Here is a 19,034-nt window from a genome sequence, read left to right on the forward strand (position 1 = left end):
GCTCATGAGATGAGGAAGTACATTGTTTACAAGGATTGCCTGCTGTAATTGTTTCGGAGATGTCCAGTTTGCAGCCTTACATGCAACATAGAGAAGACCAGCAAGAGGACCCTCAGCATCACAGACATGCCCTCTCTGTGAGCATTCCTAGAAATGGACAGGGAGGACACATGAATCAGGTTGGTGACATTTGACATGGTAAAAGGTCAAAACAGTTTCGAGTTTTGTCCCAATTTACCTTCATAATCGAGCCTGGTGGAACCAGCCTGATTGCTACGTTTCCCATTTTATTTTATTCCACTTCACATATCATGATATCTGAAGTGAAATAGAAAGGTGAACGCATAGATCAGGTTGGTTCCACCATGAAGTTGGTCCCTCTCTGTTCGGACGGCGTTCGGCAGTCGAAATCACCGACCTTCTAGCCATCGCAGATCCACTTTTCATTTTCTATTGGGCTTGTCTTGTTTTCCATCACACCTGGTTCCAATTCCATCAATTCCATGTTGTGTATTTAACCCTCTGTTCCCCCCCATGTCCTTGTCCGTAATTGTTTCTTGTAGTGCTTGTGCAACGGTATGCTGGTATTACCGGGTTTTGTTTTGTTTTGTTTTGTATTTACCATTTATTGTATTGTTCTGTTGACGGTGGTTCATGGATATTAAACGACACCGTTGTAAATCAGTTTTTGCTCTCCTGCGCCTAACTTCTCTACCTCCAGTACGCACCTCACTACATATCTAGCTGTTCTGGTGAAAAAAAACTGCACTCCAGTAGTAAAGTTAGCAGGGCAAATTTAAATAAATGGCCCTAATGCTGTAAGAGAAAATGTAGTTCTGAAACCAAGAAAACAATATATAATCTGCCTACTCTGTCTCCTGTACATTGAAGAAACTCATTTGAATTGAATAATATCGTAAAGAGGCTAAAAAATAACTATTCACTATCTCAATGCCGGCCTCGTTGTAGACCTTGAACACCTTCTCGATGGCGTTGACGTACGCAGCCGTCCGCAGGTCCAGACCCAGGATGAACTTAGTGGCCGTATGCATGATTTGCTGCAGGGGGACAAAAACACACAAACACTAGTTAGATACCAGTTACACTGGCAAAACCAGTCACACACGCAGACACACACGCACACAGACACACACGTGTACGCACGCTCACACTCTTACCCTGGCAGATCTCTCCATGGTGTAGGCCAGCCCAGAGTGAACAATGTCCTTCTCAGAAGCACTCTGGAGTGGAGAGAGGAAGGAAAGATGTGTTATCAAACTGCCAACACATTACATCATTTCCATACCACATAGGTTGTGTGTGTGTGTGTGTGTGTGCTCACAGCGACTCTGGTCTGGAGGTCAGCGGTGGGAACAACAGGGATCGGTCCTCCCTGCTTTCCAAACTCTCCTGAATGGACACAGAGACAGCGAGGGATCGAGAGATAAATAGTTAGATGGCAATGTAGCAATGTAACCTGATCATTGGCAACCATCGTATTTTCAAGTATATCTAGTCGATCAACATTCATCCCTGAAGTTTCATCTGGGTTCACTCACACATTTCAGATTAGCATTGTTTTCTTTTATTCAAAACCTGAACGTCAGAAAGGCGTATCTGTCTATCTGGCACGTCACCTTAACCTCCGTTATATACGAGAGTGGCCAGCGGAAATATCACCAGTGTAAAGAAATGCTATTTCTTATGCAGGTGACCAGCATACTGCTATTACATTGCTATTGCATTGTTATAACTGAGACAACACATAGCAACGTATTTTCACAGTAAAGCCTGTTGGGTCCCCTACAGGATAGCTCCCACATTACACACTTCCTCCAAACCGGCGCAAACGCATAATCTCCTTTCTAGCCGAACATTGTGTGACCAAGAACAGACAGGCCCGAAGAGGATTCTACGATGACGGACAGACAACTGAGCCAATGGCGGAAGACTACAGACTACACCCCAGCCTGAACCAATCCAAAGATCCGATCTTCTAGAATCAACCTACTTTCTGTTCCACATATAAGGACTGTGTAAATTGTAAACTCTCTCTTTTCCTGCTGTTCTGTGCGAGCTAACGGAAGAGCCGTAATTACGCTGTACCAGATATCTTCACTCTGAATAAACTGTCGCTTGTCATACAATTTACCACTTTGTCTGAATCGTTCCTTGACCGGCTCACCCTTCTACATATCTAATTACTGACAGAACTTGGTAAGCAGAGGATAGTTAACTAACGGTCCAGTCGAAGTGAGCTGATTGGGTGTGAGAGAGGGGGTGAGTTGGTGGAAGGACGATTCACGAAGGACGAGTGAAGACTTTTTGGGGGTGGACAACAATTCTGCTCAACTCGGGAAACTGATCTAAAGGTGCACCATAAATAAGGTAAGCAAAACCTGTTAAATCAAACTTAGCATATTGTCGTATAGTCTGTCTAAATTTTTATCAGTATTTCCGAGTAAGTATGAATTCTTGTGTAAATTTATCATTTGCTGACGAGTCGAAAGAACAGTGAAGTGAACATATGTAGTAACAATCCGGCGACGGCCGGAGTGATATAAATCATTGATGAGATATCAGTAAGGGGATAGTTAATTACTATTCATTGAATCTGGCGCCGAGGCGATAAATTGTAATTTTGTCCCGCGACCCGGTCAGCACAGTCTGATAGCTTTCAATTGATGAGAGATCACTTTAAGGCCTGGATAGTTCCGATAGGGGTCAGGAATAGAGATCAGTGAGGGGATAGCTAATTACTATTCATTAAACCTGGCGCCGAGGGGATAAATTGTAATTTTGTCCCGCGACCCGGTCGAGGCCAGTCTGATAGAGGTTCACTGATAGGGGTCGGACATGTGTAATAATTCTGATAGGGGTCAGCTCGATAAGGGTCAGGAATAGAGATCAGTAAGGGGATAGTTAACTACTATTCATTAAACCTGGCGCCGAGGGGAGAAATTGTAATTTTGTCCCGTGACCCGGTCGAGGCCAGTCTGATAGAGGTTCCCTGATAGGGGTCGGCTTTCAGGGGTCAGAGATATAACGTGTTGTTTTGTCTTGTTTTGTCTATTTGTAACTGTTTATATTAAAATGCAATGTGGTTGTAATTGTTTCCATTAAGATTGTTGGTGGTTAGATAGAGAGAGAGAGATAGAATTATAATAAGGGTTATTGGATAAATCCGAAACTTCTATGTTGTATGTACCTATGACTTCTGTGTTAAATGTATAATCAGGAACAAAATGACTGATGTATAATTGAAATAATATCTGAATATAATATTTAAATATTGAGACTAAATAGTCGAATAGATCCCTTGGTTGTGCGCTCCACAAATGCTATACCAACCCATTCGTTTTTCTCGAACTAAAACATACTAAGGAGAAGCTCAGAGATAAGACAGAGCACGAGCAGCAGTGTCTCCTCGAATACATCGTGGGTATTAATCAACGTCGGGCGAAGTATATGCTAACTATATTCAGATAGCCTGAGAGAATTCCGATTAAAACTACGATTAAATTCCGATTGAATTAAATTGAATGACGATTAAAGCAAATTCACAATGGCGACCCCCAATACTCCAAAGCTGAAGTTTAATGAGTTCCTAGACAAAAAAAATTGAATATAGATCAGGGGGAAAGGAACAAAGGAAGTCTATAAAGAAGGTTTGAGAGGGGTTAAGGTTAAAATGGGCACAGGCAGGTTATCTAGGAGGGGGAAAAGAACAGTGGAAGTACCCCCACGTGATCTGGTAAAAGTACATCGCTGGACATTGGTGTGCCAGCCGATTGGCCAGTACTGTCGTCGGACGGTGTGTCTCACAAATCCTGACCGGTCAACTAAAAAGGGTAAGCAGACACCTGTTGTGAAAAACTAAAGTTCTGCACATTGGAGTTATCCAAATTTAGTTTTGTGAGACACCTGTTTGATGTAAGTTACTAAATTTAAACTACAATGATGTGTGAGATTGGAAAATAGTTGAGAAAGTAATATCTCCATTGGCAACTGCAATTTTATTATTGATCAACCATACTTAATGGTGCATTGTGTATGGGATGTACTAGTATGCCTGGCTGGTAGGTGGTAACAGAGAACACTTACTACATGTATGAATGATGGGTAACGGGTGGCCACCAAAGCTTGAATGGATAGTCTGGGACTACATGTATGAGTGGTGGGTAACGAGTGATCACCAAAGTGCGAATAGAGAGCCATATGATGCGAACGTGATGTATTAGGCAGGGCCAAGTGTGAATGACGGATATTTAAATTGATTACTCGGACTTGAGACCGATTTAGCCTTCGGGAAAGGGTCTCTCTTAAGGTCCTAACAAAGCATAGGTGTGTGTGAAGTACATGGGGTAGTGAAGTAAAGGGGATAATCCGGGGGACACTAGACTTCTTAATACCCTAGGGGACCCACAGTGCATAATTGAGTTCTTACTTTAGACATAATTGGGGGCCGATTTGGCCGTAGGGTAAGGGTACCACTTGGGTTTTAGTAAAGGCGTGGGTTGTTGGCAGTATTGTACTGTACATGGAATGTCGTTGGAAATGGAAAAGGTGTTGAGAACGCTGAAGTCCACTCTAGAATTGAATGAAGGCAGAGAGGGAAAGGAGTGGAAGGGACGGGGTGAGAAGCTGTACAGAGAATGGACAGAAGGTGGGGCCATTGCATCTCCTACTGGTCTGCTTGCTGGGGAGAATGAAGATTTGTGTGTGTAATGTAAATTGAAGTTTACTGGCGTAAATGAAGATTTGTGAGACTCAAATCGTGTGCATGAAATACGCTTGATATTCAGTCGGGGACTAATATCGGTATGAATGAGGTCGGGGACCAAGCGAGTGTATACACTAGGTACAGGGCGACGGGTGTGGTCGATGTAAGACGGGAGTGGTGTTCTAACCAAGTGCTGAGAAATAAGGTAGATTTATTTTGTTCTTTTAATTAATTTACACAAGTTCTTCCCGGTTATTGATTTTGACTTGATTGTTCAGATAACACCACTGAAATTAAACAGGAGGTTAAGGTATACTAACATTAGAATCTGTTTTCATAATGGGGAACAATGAAAGGCCCGCAGAGGGGATTGCAGGCTGAGGTTTTTATGTTAAAGGGACAGTGCACGTTTATCACAGTTGTGTGTGTGTCTAATGGCTGGGTATTTAAGAAGTATTTTTGGGGAGACAATTTGGAGAAACACGAATAAAACATGAAACATCGAGACAAATTATTTGAGTTTGAGGGGATTATCATAATTATTAGGTTTTGTTTTTGTAGTAAACGTTTGGGTTAAGGGGATTTCCACGTTCCCAGAGACATGGTATTTTACAGATAGGGGAAAAGGCAGACGGAGAGGCCCTCCCCCGCACTGCAGAGACCTTGAAAGTTGGAGAGAAGAGAGGAGAGTTTTGAAAGGGGGGCCAGGATAGGCAAAGATAGCAGTTGCTGAGTGGAGACAGGGGAGAGAGTTGGACATGTGGAAAATGAAGGGGGCGCTCCTTCATGATGATGTCAGACAGAAGGATAATATACTAATCTTACCTAAGTCATTATTTAGAGTAGGTAAGGTTGATACCTGGGCAGAGCCAGGTATCAAAAGGGGGATTGGGTAAATTGTGGTCTAGGATAGGATGGGGCCTATTGGATAAGAAACTAATAATAAAAAAAATGTAGCTAACAAATGGGCATAGAAGTTAAAGATATAATCAGATAAAACATATGAGAAATTGTTTGTTAACCAAGCCTGTATGTCCAGGATTTTATGCATTACAGGTGAACTACAGGTGAAGTCACTCAATCCAGTCCCAGAGGCTTGGGGACCATAGAAGACCCCTGGTGACAGCTAGCTGAAAGAGCTACCCAGATTCATATCGCACGGCGGGAGGGTAAGACACTTTTTCACTGTCAGACAATAAACAGTGTTCGGGAGAAGAACTGGAATTAACAGAATTCCGGGGGCCATCTCTCGAATGAAGTAACCCTCCCTGTCCTGTCACCCCTGTTTTTGTTCATAGAAGTGAAGATGTGTCTGGCTCTGGCTAAGTGATGTGTATTTTGTTCCAAAATAAGCATAAGAGATCCCTAGATCTGGGTAGACAGGAAGTTAGAGTAGAGATTACATGATAACCGACTTCGGACAGTTCTAGGATTGGAGAAGAGGGTATCCTTATAGCATGGGGGATCCCACAAAGGTGGATAGGTTTTCCATGATATGGGGAAACCTGGGAGCAATGTTGAACTTTGTAAAGGTGATGAAATCCTACTAACCATCAAAACTATTAAGCTCTCTGATGCAGGCACTCACACCCTCGGACTACAAAGGACGAGGACAGACATGATGGGTGTGTTTTCTATTAAGGTACTGCCAAGACCAGAGGTAACCGGACACACTCCTCTACCACCACTGTGTTAAAAATACCATTAAGGTAATTAATTAATTAATGTACTAGACTATTCGGCTATGGATCAATTAGGCACTGAGACTGGTTTTGATGGTAGGGACAATTTGTGGCTGTCTTATATGAGATACACAGCTAAAACCCTGAGAAGAAAGGACTGCATTATTTGTAGTCATGCTAGACCTGTTCTGGCTACACACCCATTTGCTGTAGGAGAAGGAGAGGGTGGTTGTGTATTCTGAGAAGTTTTTACCAGGTTAAGCCCAATTCAACCCTCTGTTCCTCTTTGAGCCTTGTGTTTCCTGCAGTACCTCCTCATCGGGCCTCTTGGGGTGTTGAGGCATATGGGGGCATTTACGAGTGCATCACGGGTACAGGTAATGGCATTGATTATGGGAGATTGCCTGAAGCTGATTGCAGTAGTAACATAACCATTAATTCCACTTGGCCAGTTACAGGCCTAAACCAAACTAGTGGTCTGGCTGATGTGTGGTGGATGTGTGGAGCCAAAAGAGTGCTGAGACCCATTCTTAGAGGAGAATGGCAAGGTACGTGTGGTCTGACCAGTTTGATAATTCCACTGACCATTGTTGATGTTGCTGCTGAACAGCTGTTGGGTTCTGTATCCAGGGGACCTGAAAACATTCCATCCCATGGGAGACATAGATGTAGTGCTCCATGGACAGAGGATGTAGTCGACATACACACTAACCTGTTGGGAGTGCCAGTGGGGATTCCTCATGAGTTTCAGGCCTTGGGTAGGAATGATGGACTCTGGCACTTACTACCTACTATGGGTCCAGCCATAGGGGATGCTAGACAGACTGCATGGATTAATTATATCTACTATAATCAACAGCGTTTTGTGAATTACTCCCGTGATGCACTCACTGGTATGTCTGAACAGCTTGAGGCCACATTTGGGGTTTCCAGACAGAATAGACTTGCCTTGGATATGCTTCTTGCCAGTCAGGGGGACGTCTGCAAGATGTTCGGTAAACAATGTTGCACGTATATTCCTAATAATACCAGTCCAGATGGTAGTATATCTAAGGCGGGCTTGATGCACTATCTGCTAAGATGAGGTCCACGGGGGGGGTGGAGGAGTCTGTTCTCTTGGCCTGGTTTGGTAAGTACACTGGTATGATGGTTACTGGATTTCTGACCCTAATTCTTGTATTATTTGTTATTGATGTGATGTGCTGCTTGCATCATACCGTGTTTTAAGAAATCTGTTACAGATGTGGTGAAGGCTTCAGGCATGATGCCTTTGCTTGATGCTCCAGTTGGAGATGCCGATACTGAAGCATGCTTTCAGGGGAGGATGGGACTGACTAAGGATGACACATGGTATGCTGGGGGTGAGGTAGTAGAATAATTTTACACCACCACAGTTCCTTGTTATACATTTTTATGATAGGTTTTCTTTCCAGTATGTTTGTTCTCCCTGTTGTGAAGGTTTATAGTCCCTGGGTGGCAAGGAGCCCACCTGGTACAGGATAGGAGTAGCTGAGAGGACCAGATGGTTTCTAATAATTCTTTACTCTGTTTTCCATGACCAAAGTTTTATCCTACATCTTACATGTCAATAACAATAAAGTTTTATCCTGTTTTTGATAAGTGACACCCTTGTGGGTGACAAAAGGGGGAAACAAAAGCATATAACAAAAGCATATATCACTTGTTATTAATAATAAACGTTTTATTATTTTCATGAAATGCTATGACTGCTGAAATAAAGGATAATGAGTGACACCCTAGCGGGTGTCAAAAGGGGGACTTAAATTTCACACCATTTTCTTTTGTTCTGTTTTTGAATGAGCTGTTGTCCTCTTTTGACATAAGGGTTGTAAGTTCCTAGGTGGCTGGTAGCCAATCTAGTACATAGTGGGATCAAATGGAGGACATGAAGGTATTCTAAACTTTGTAACTGTTATATGATTCATTGCTGAATTTTTGTTCACACCCTTGGGGTTATTTACATTATAGCCATTACCATATATATGATTGAATATTATCTGCTGTCACCTTGTGTGGATGTATGTATGTGTTATGCTACCTAGCTGATTTGAAACATTATTAAAAGTATCAGGGCCATGGAACTTTCTCATGCTGAAAAAATACAGAAGGGAGGGCACATTCAGAGCGTGGGGTTGCGAGAACAAGCGGTCTTTTGTTAGATAACAGGAGCCAGGTGCGAGATAACGGTATGGAGCATGAGACCCATCTTTCAGTTTTTGCAGCCATTTTGGGAGGGGGATCCAGTTGCTTTTTTTGATTAAGCTTCTCCATTGTATGTCGTGTCCCATCTGGGATGGGAGGAGGGGGCAATTATTTTTCTTTGTGGGCCATTTCCGTATAGACTTACCTAGTTTAGGCTATTTTTCCTTTTTGGATTATGTTTTCGTTTTTGCTTGGAGTAATGTATCTGGACTATATCACATCTCTTAGGAGATGTGAAGAGAGGGAATCACAAAACTTTTCCCTTTGGGAGAAGTTTCTCTTTGTGTCTGGATCTAGTTAGGTTGTGTCACGTCTCTGGTGAGATGTGAAGAGAGGGTTTTGTAAAGAAATGCTATTTCTTATGCAGGTGACCAGCATACTGCTATTACATTGCTATTGCATTGTTATAACTGAGACAACACATAGCAACGTATTTTCACAGTAAAGCCTGTTGGGTCCCCTACAGGATAGCTCCCACATTACACACTAACTGCCAAACCGGCGCACACACATAATCTCCTTTCTAGCCGAACATTGTGTGACCAAGAACAGACAGGCCCGAAGAGGATTCTACGATGACGGACAGACAACTGAGCCAATGGCGGAAGACTACAGACTACACCCCAGCCTGAACCAATCCAAAGATCCGATCTTCTAGAATCAACCTACTTTCTGTTCCACATATAAGGACTGTGTAAATTGTAAACTCTCTCTTTTCCTGCTGTTCTGTGCGAGCTAACGGAAGAGCCGTAATTACGCTGTACCAGATATCTTCACTCTGAATAAACTGTCGCTTGTCGTACAATTTACCACTTTGTCTGAATCGTTCCTTGACCGGCTCACCCTTCTACATATCTAATTACTAACACCAGTTACACTTCTTTCACGGTCATCTTTTCAGTTGTCCTTACAACTCTGAAAACACGGCGACAATTTCCAAGAGGGGACACAGGCCTTGTATCTCCTGCTACACCGAGGTTGTTAAAGAAGAGGAAAAGGCGTTTCAGAACTCGAACACAGATCTTCTACAGACTTGACATCACTTTGTCAGAAACGGACACACAGCTCCAGAGTGAGTACAGATTAAAGACTTCCAATATTAGTCAAGGAAAACAGGGCCCTGCTCCTAATATTTAATCTATTTTTGAAAGAGAATATGTTGTTAATGAGTGACCTAGATTAAATACATTAACATTCATCTTAATAGCCCCTTGTGTAGTATTGAAAAGGAAAAGAAAAATAAAAAAAACATTTTGAAGAAAGAAACTTTATATATCTTGATGGTCAAACAGTCTGACTCCGGATCCAGCTTCAGTTGCACATCTAGAAATGGCAGAGGAAAAACAACTGAAAACCTTCCCATCCCCATCCTGAGTGGGATCTTCAGTTTGAAAAGGAAAAGTAAAAAATTTAAAAAACATTTTGAAGTCACCGCACATTCTGAGACTTTATTTCTTTGATGAAACAAAAATGCTCGTGCGGCTTCATTTTCTACACAACAAATGTTATTCTTCATGGGAAGAGGAAATACTGAAACTTCTTCCTGAGGGAAAACAGTGGAGAAAAAATTCAAGATGGCAAACAACTGAAAACGAAGGCAGGTTCCTTAAATGCACTCTGATTTTACTGGGAAGTCTTGTATTTCAGTAGCCATCTTTAAAAAGTTATTTGTGCTTCTCCAGCATGTTAGTGAGTGTAGCCTGACTCACTGGTTTGTCATTTCTCAGACTGAAGATTTCTCCCCAGTTCAACTGGCAGAGCTATTGATCTTTGTATCCAGTTTCTGCCTAGAAAGGCTGATTTTTCTCCTTTAACAATGAGAGAGAGCGTCCACTCCTTCCCCTAAAACCGGACTGGTACCTGGATCTGCCCTAACACAGGAATAGTGTCACCAGTGTATGAAGAAAGAGCGGATGGACGGAGGCTGAAGAGGAAGCACTCTTTCAGTTTTCTTTGTAGAGTCTCTCTGGAACCAGGGATACAGACGCTCCGGTGTCCAGCTGCATTTTTACTGGTTTTCCCCTAACTCCATGTTGAGATAGATTCCATTTTAGTTGTTGAGCTGTGTACACTTGAACAGTTCCACTACTTTTTCAGTTGTACCTGAAAAATCTTCTTGTGCTCACCTGACATTATCTTGCTCTTGCTGTATAGTTTCACTTTACACACTCTCTGTAAATGTCCAACCTTTCCACAATTGTGGCACTTTTCCTTTTGGAATCCACATTCACTGTGCTGATGATTATCTCCCCCACATCTGTAGCAACTTGGCTTAGACCTTTGAGATGTGGGCTGCTTTGTTACATTTTACATTTACATTTAAGTCATTTAGCAGAACGCTCTTATCCAAGCGACTTACAAATTGGTGCATTCACCTTATGACATCCAGTGGAACAAAGTAGTGCATCTAAATCTTTTAAAGCAACTAGAGGAAAATTACAATTTATCCTAATCCTAGGTATTCCTTAAAGAGGTGGGGTTTCAGGTGTCTCCGGAAGGTGTGATTGACTCCGCTGTCCTGGCGTCGTGAGGGAGGGAGTTTGTTCCACCATTGGGGGCCAGAAACACGAACAGTTTTGACTGGGCTGATGGCGGGAAGTCTTCCTCAGTGGTGGGAGGCGAGCAGGCCAGAGGTGGATGACACCAGTGCCCTTGTTTGGGTGTAGGGCCTGATCAGAGCCTGGAGGTACTGAGGTGCGTTCCTTGTTCTTGTGTAACCTTGAGGACGGGACTGAAAAAAGTGTGACTTTTGTGAGCTTTTTTCACCACGTGCATCACTGACCTTGTGAACACCTTTCTGACGTTCTGCATGTCCCGATAGCTCAATAGTATCCCTGTGGGCAAGCTCATGACAAGTGCTATATCACAGGCTTTCTTAAAGGTCAGGTCCTTCTCTGACAGGAGCCTTCTGTGATATGCTTCACCTGTGAGAACACATACAAACTTGTCTATGGAGAGCATCATCAAGAAATCGTGCAAACTCACATGTACTTGCCAGCCTTTTCAAAGCAAGGATGTAGTCAGCCACGGTTTCCCTTGACTCTGGTGACGTTGGTAAAATCAACAAAAACGTTCTGCAATGGGAATTGGCTTAGGCTTGAAATACCTTGAAAGAGTTTCAGTCAGTTCTGCATAGTTCAACTCCACTGCTTTCATTGGTTCAATGAGACTTTCAGCAATCCATACTCAGTTGGACCCAAAACACTGAGAAATATGTCTGCTTTCTTTCCATCTTTGATTTAATTTGCAGCCAGCCAACGCTCAAAACGCTCCAAATAGGAATCAAAATCCTCTTTGTAGCCTCAAACTCTGGTACTCGACAAATGGTTGCCATTTTCACAGTTAATTGTTCAGTTTCCTTATATTCCTTAATTTTCTGAATATTCATCTACTTCTTCACTTCAGAAGTTTCTGCAATTACTTCATTCACTGCACTCATTTGTATTAATGTACACACCGTGTTACGTCCCTTCTTCCTTTTTTTTTTCTTTGACAATATTTCTCCACTGAGATCGCCTAATTTCAATGGGTTCAATGACAGTTTCTTTTATTTAACCACCAGAGGGCAGTGTCGCTATTCTGGACTCCAATAGTCTTGCTACTTGGCAGCTCCTGAATACAACTAGCAGTGCTAGCAGTGGTTAGCCTACTCTACTGGCGAAAGAAAATAAAAAATAACTGACGAATTACATATTGTTTTTAGTTTTTTTGTTTGTTTCATTACTCACGCAACATTCTTCCCTTCAAGCAATGTCCGTTTATGTAGTTTAATCCCATCCTCGTCGCCACTGTAATATTTGTGTTGTGGAGAAATGACCAGGCAGGAGACGGGAGTACAGTTAGTTGTCGTTTAGTCAAAAACCCCTCGTGCTCTACAATTCCCGGCATTCCAGTGCGCATGTGCATTTCCTACTAGGTGTAGTAACGTAACACTGCCGTAATGCATTACTGCTTAGTAACAGCACAGTAACTAATATAAACAGATGTAGATCCCAGATACTACAGTATTACTTAGCTAACAAAAAATACATAGTAAACAATCGGTGACTCATTGTTATATTTATCCTGATACCAGATTCGAATTTACGCAACTCTAACAGTATTCACTGTAGTGTTTCTGCAGACTCCAGTCCGCAAAAAACACTACGGTGAAATGGAGAACAGACAAAAATGAGTGTCCCTTTGCTGGAGAGGTGAGTCCCTGGATGACTCTTTTCCAGTCGCTAGTGAAAGTCTACACACACCTTGCACTGTCTGCACTGTCCTGCCTGAAGGAATTATCTGTGTAGGTCACACCTCTTCTCAAAAGCGCATCGCCTGTTTTTCCAAACAGTGAGTGTCTAAGGGGCACTGGCACTCTGGATCAGATCAAATGGTGGTTGTCACGTGCCGAAAAAACAGACTTTAGAGTGAAACGTTTACTTACAAGCTGGGAAACCATTTGATTAAAAAAGCAAGTAACTCTTTGAAAACAGCTTATGTGGCATCGATATGAGTCAGAAACCTTTTGACTACAAAGGGCCCTCCTGAGTGGCGCAATGGTGTAAGGCAGTGCATTACAGTGCTATAGGTGTCACTACAGACCCGGGTTCGATCCCGATCCAGCAGGAAGGACAGGCACTAACAACCATCTTGGCTAACTGTGGGTGACAGTCCTTCTCTGTACCACCCACATTATTTAGGTATGATTAGGTGCCTGTTACTGCTGTAAACCCAGGTTTACCCTGTTAGTGCTGTTAGCTCTGAGATTACCCCTCAGCCTCTGCTGGGTACAGGACCATTGTTTCCCCTCCCAGAGCTCCGGCTGGTTATGGCCTGAGAGAGACCAACCAAGGACATCAATTTCAATCCCCAGAAACACCCACAGAGCAGATACAACACTCTGGAAAAACAACTGGGTCTGTTGGATGAAACACTCATCACTGATGATGAATAATCCCTACTGCGGTTTTACAACCCCTTATCATCTCCGTTTCTCACCGATGAGTTAAACAACCCTGGCTTTTGGCAGTAGGAGTCTGAAACAACTAAGTAGCTATGGGAACTGGAAGTAGTCTAACTCAAACAGTCAGTACACAGTAAACAAACACAGACCCCCTACAGAGGCTTACCCAATGATTTTTAGGGCAAGAGTGAATGACGCCTAAAGGAGAGAGAGGGGTATTGTCTCTCTAGACATATGACTCTTTCTCTGTCAGGTCAGTGCTACCCTGCAGCAGAACTATTTCCATCATAGGACCAACATGTGATCCAGACATACAGGTAACTGCCAAAATGAAGGAAACTCCAACATGAAGTGTCTTAATAGGTCATTGGGCCACCACGAGCCAGAACACTACAGTGAATACTACAGTAATGTCTGCAAAAACACCACAGTGAATACTATTACACTATCGTATTTTTTCATGTGTGGAGTTGGCACTCTGGAACATTCTGAGGGTAGAAATGTTGTCCAGTTGGTCTGTTCAGTGACGGTAAATGATAAACTGATTTGATGTTTGGGTAGCTAACAGTCAGACCCTTTGGGTGATGTTTGGGCAGCTAACAGTCAGACCCTTTGGGTGATGTTTGGGTACCTAACAGTCAGACCCTTTGGGTGATGTTTGGGTAGCTAACAGTCAGACCCTTTGGGGGATGTGACAGAACTTGGTTGGTCCTCAAAGTCACACTCCCTCTGTGCCCAGCTTAATCAGAATGAGACTGGTCTGACAGGATTTGAACTGCATGACGTCCCCTATGACTGGCGAACCCATCTCTCAGGTACTGTACATCATTTGATTGTGAGCCAAATGACAAGTTAGCAGCCAGACTGGTTATTCTACACAAAGCCCCATTCTGCACTAACTGTTCTTTTAATTCAGTTATTTGGAACAACACAAATACATATTATTGTTTAAAACTATAGAAATATATATACAAAGACTCATAAATATTTTAAAAAGTAACAAAGCCAAATATAAATAAATTGTAGTATATAAATGCAAATAAAGAGTATCAAATTATTACACTATTGCCCTATTGCTGACAAACACACAAATACAACTAAATTGCACAAATCCTATATCACACAAATAGAATAACACACTTATAAAGAAGAAACTATTGCACTTCAAACAAAAAACACACAAACTAAATTGCACAACTAATTGCATTACTAATTGTATTAGCACTGTACAAAGTTAGAGGTGCTCTCTTTAATAGATTCCCCCGCTCCCCCTAGTTTCCGCTCTCCTGCGCCTGACTTCTCTGCCTCCAGTACGCACCTCACAACATATCTAGCTGTTCTGGTGAAAAAAAACTGCACTCCAGTAGTAAAGTTAGCAGGGCAAATTTAAATAAATGGCCCTAATGCTGCAAAAGAAAATGTAGTTCTGAAACCAAGAAAACAATATATAATCTGCCTGCTCCGTCTCCTGTAGATTGAAGAAACTCATTTGAATTGAATAATATCGTAAAGAGGCTAAAAATAACTATTCACTTTCTCAATGCCGGCCTCGTTGTAGACCTTGAACACCTTCTCGATGGCGTTGACGTACGCAGCCGTCCGCAGGTCCAGACCCAGGTTGTACTTACTGGCCGTACGCATGATTTGCTGCAGGGGGACAAAAACACACAAACACTAGTTAGATACCAGTTACACTGGCAAAACCAGTCACACACACTGACACAAACATACACAGACACATGGTGGTGTGATTGAGATGTGCCCCAGGCCAGGGCGGGGGCATTGTCATTATCACAGTCTGTCTCATAGAGAACATATGATTAAATTCTAGGATCTGACTCATCGGCACGAACCTCACCAACACACGCAGACACACACGCACACAGACACACACGTGTACGCACGCTCACACTCTTACCCTGGCAGATCTCTCCATGGTATAGGCCAGCCCAGAGTGAACAATGTCCTTCTCAGAAGCACTCTGGAGTGGAGAGAGGAAGGAAAGATGTGTTATCAAACTGCCAACACATTACATCATTTCCATACCACATAGGTTGTGTGTGTGTGTGTGTGTGTGTGTGTGTGTGTGTGTGTGTGTGTGTGTGTGTGTGTGTGCTCACAGCGACTCTGGTCTGGAGGTCAGCGGTGGGAACAACAGGGATCGGTCCTCCCTGCTTTACAAACTCTCCAGAATGGACACAGAGACATCGAGGGATCGAGAGATAAATAGTTAAATGGCAATGTAGCAATGTAACCTGATCATTGGCAACCATCGTATTTTCAAGTATATCTAGTCGATCAACATTCATCCCTGAAGTTTCATCTGGGTTCACTCACACATTTCAGATTAGCATTGTTTTCTTTTATTCAAAACCTGAACGTCAGAAAGGCGTATCTGTCTATCTGGCACGTCACCTTAACCTCCTTTATATACGGGAGTGGCCAGCGGAAATATCACCAGTTACACTTCTTTCACGGTCATCTTTTCAGTTGTCCTTACAACTCTGAAAACACGGCGACAATTTCCAAGAGGGGACACAGTACTGTATCTCCTGCTACACCGAGGTTGTTAAAGGAAGAGGAAAAGGCTTCAGAACTGAACGAACACAGATCTTCTACAGACTGAGAGACGAGATCAGAAAGCGGACACACAGCTCCAGAGTGAGTACAGATTAAAGACTTCCAATATTAGTCAAGGAAATACAGGGCCCTGCTCCTAATATTTAACCTGGCTATTTTGTGAAAGAGAATATGTTGTTAATGAGTGACCTAGATAATAAATACATTAACATTCATCTTTATTACAGGTGGTAGTAAACAAACAGTCAAAGGAAATCTAGTTGCCACATCTAGAAATGGCAGAGGAAAAACAACCGAACATATTGCCCCCCCTCATCCCCTATCCTGAGGGGATGACAGATGAAAAGGAAAAGAAAAATTTAAAAAAAACATTTTGAAGGGAAATCCTGAGACTTTATATCGTGATGAAAGAAAAAATGCTCCGTGCGACTTCATTTTCTACACAACAAATGTTTCTACATGGGAAGAGGAAATACTGAAACACTATCCTGAGGGAAAACAGTGGAGAAAAATTCAAGATGGCAAACAACTGAAAACGAAGGCAGGCACTATAAATGTGTATGATACTGGGACAATCATGGTGCAGGGTAATAGTGAGACGTTAATGATATTCTCAAATGATTTCCCAGCCTTGAGAGAGAGAGTGAGACAGAGCGTCGGGACGACAGATGATGTCTTGAAGAAAATGGCAGAGCTAGACATTGAGGAAAGAGGAGAGCAGAGGAAAAGAGAGAGCGAGGACATAAAAGAGAAGACATAAAAGAGGAAGACATAAAAGAGGAAGAAATAAAAGAGGAAGACATAAAAGAGGAAGAGGTGGAAGGAGGTAACGGGAAGCACTGAACATTCCAGGGCAGATCAGAAGAGAAACATTATTTTACGGGATGTATAATTTGACGAACAGTTATAATAAAGCCTGCTGTTCCTCTCACCTTATTATTTGAATGTTGTATCTTTTACCTTTTAATGTTTGTTTTTTGAGCTTGTATGAAAAATGCATTCATAAGTGCTCACCATCATCATTATCTTGCTTTGGTTATAGTTTCACTTTCCCAATGATAAAGGTGCTTAAAGCAAAAAGGTGGTGGTCCCTGTGAATTTCCCCAGCAATATGTGTTTCATATTGTTTCAAAATGTGTGTTCTAAAATGTATCAAGATTTTAAACGCAATTCTAATAAAGTTTGATTTAACAAGTGTCAGGAGTCAGTGTCACGAACCGGCTCAAAGCCCGTAACAAAGGGAGACAACGTGGAGATAAGGATTAACAAAATATATATTTATTAACTAAAGCAACTAAGGAAAATATACAATGGTGTGTGTAATCAGTAGTGTAAGTGAGTGTTTTGCATGCATGAATGTGATAATGCAGGGTGTTGAAAGGTGCTGTCGCAAACAACCCAAAAACCACCAAGAAACACAACAAAATCCATAAAGGTGTCTGCATGGAGAGAGTCTCTTCCATGAATGTGGAAGAGGTCTATTTATCCTGGGAGACACCTGGCCCAGGTGTTTCCCATGAAGCTGACGACCCTCCCAACTCCGCCCCCCGGCATCCTAATAAGGAAACAAGAACAAAGACATAATACGGCAGACAGAATGGGAGGGTCGTCACATCAGGACGTACTATATGTACAGTACCCTGCCCCCATATCCCAATTTTTGCCACCTGTAAGTGAGAAACCTACATGACAAGTATTGACCATGTATTGTGTTCCCTATGGTTAAAGAACAGAGCAGAAGCGCTGAACTCTCTGTTCAGAACTCAGACCTACAGGTTATGGAACATTTGCTCTTTTAGTATTTCTGCAGTATGTTTCCTCAAGGAGAAGGCTTCCCACTTCTATGTCAAAGATAATGCAACAAAAACACTTTAGTGAATACTACAGTAATGTGCCCAAAAACACAACAGTAAACACTACAGGATACTAGTCTGCAATATATATATATATATATACACACACTACTCTTTTTTACACAGCATTTATACTATAGTATACTGCAGTAAATACTACCGTATTGTTGGATTCTGTGTTTTACATTATAGCCATTACCATATATATGATTGAATATTATCTGCTGTTGGCTTGTGTGTTTGTATGTGTTATGCAACATAGCTGACTTGAAACATTGTTAACAGTTTCAAGGCCATGGGCCTTTCACATGATGGAAAAATACAGAGTAGCATGAAGACAGGAACTGTGCAATGAGTTGGGGGGGGCACATTCAGAGCGGGTGTTGCGAGAACAAGCGGTCTTTTGTTAGATAACAGGAGCCAGGTACGAGATAACGGTATGGAACATGAGCGCATAGATATTCTTCACAGCAAGTTACATCTATCAACTGGAGCGCCCTGGGGCTGGTACCAGCTCGTACGACAACAATCAATAATAGGCTGGGTGAGTCTAAACCACGCACATTCTCTACGAACACTGCTTACATACATCTTGTCAGTTCTCTGTTCTGCCCTGCGTGTTATTACAGTGAGCCCGTATATATACCAAAGTTGCATTTCCCATGTATTTGTAATATTTGTGTTGTGGAGAAATGACCAGGCAGGAGACGGGAGTACAGTTAGTTGTCGTTTAGTCAAAAACCCCTCGTGCTCTACAATTCCCGGCATTCCAGTGCGCATGTGCATTTCCTATTAGGTGTAGTAACGTAACACTGCCGTAATGCATTACTGCTTAGTAACAGCACAGTAACTAATATAAACAGATGTAGATCCCAGATACTACACTCCTCCCCCATAGTGTTTAACTCCCAGAGAACAAGGTAAATATGTTAGGTAACTACTAATGCAATATCTGAACAATGCATTCTTAAACATTTTTCAACTACTGGGTTGAAGCAGACTTTTCAGAGCCCAGCACAAATCCAGGG

The 19,034-nt window shown here is 42.3% G+C and overlaps 1 protein-coding gene and 1 long non-coding RNA gene across 3 annotated transcripts; one reads left to right on the top strand and one right to left on the bottom strand.

Moving 5' to 3' along the window:
* Positions 1–777: 777 nt before the first annotated feature.
* Positions 778–15,882, bottom strand: LOC115121800 (uncharacterized). Of its 2 annotated transcripts, none has more exons than XM_065002451.1 (6): positions 15,694–15,882; positions 15,492–15,554; positions 15,107–15,220; positions 1,343–1,393; positions 1,179–1,241; positions 778–1,058 (listed from the first exon to the last, which is right to left on the bottom strand). In XM_065002451.1, the coding sequence occupies exons 1-6, from the start codon at positions 15,880–15,882 to the stop codon at positions 867–869; spliced, it is 672 nt and encodes a 223-aa protein (XP_064858523.1). In that variant the 3' UTR covers positions 778–866. The 2 variants fall into 2 exon arrangements, with proteins under 2 accessions (XP_064858523.1, XP_064858524.1); XM_065002452.1 differs by having other exon boundaries at positions 1,343–1,410.
* A 264-nt stretch (positions 15,883–16,146) lies between these two features.
* LOC135561213 (uncharacterized) lies at positions 16,147–17,349 on the top strand. Its single transcript, XR_010459302.1, has 2 exons — positions 16,147–16,234; positions 16,381–17,349. It is a non-coding gene; the product is annotated as an uncharacterized LOC135561213 (long non-coding RNA).
* Positions 17,350–19,034: the final 1,685 nt, after the last annotated feature.

The sequence above is a fragment of the Oncorhynchus nerka genome, linkage group LG16 (genome assembly GCF_034236695.1).
Source record: "Oncorhynchus nerka isolate Pitt River linkage group LG16, Oner_Uvic_2.0, whole genome shotgun sequence".
Taxonomy (NCBI): Eukaryota; Metazoa; Chordata; class Actinopteri; order Salmoniformes; family Salmonidae; genus Oncorhynchus; species Oncorhynchus nerka.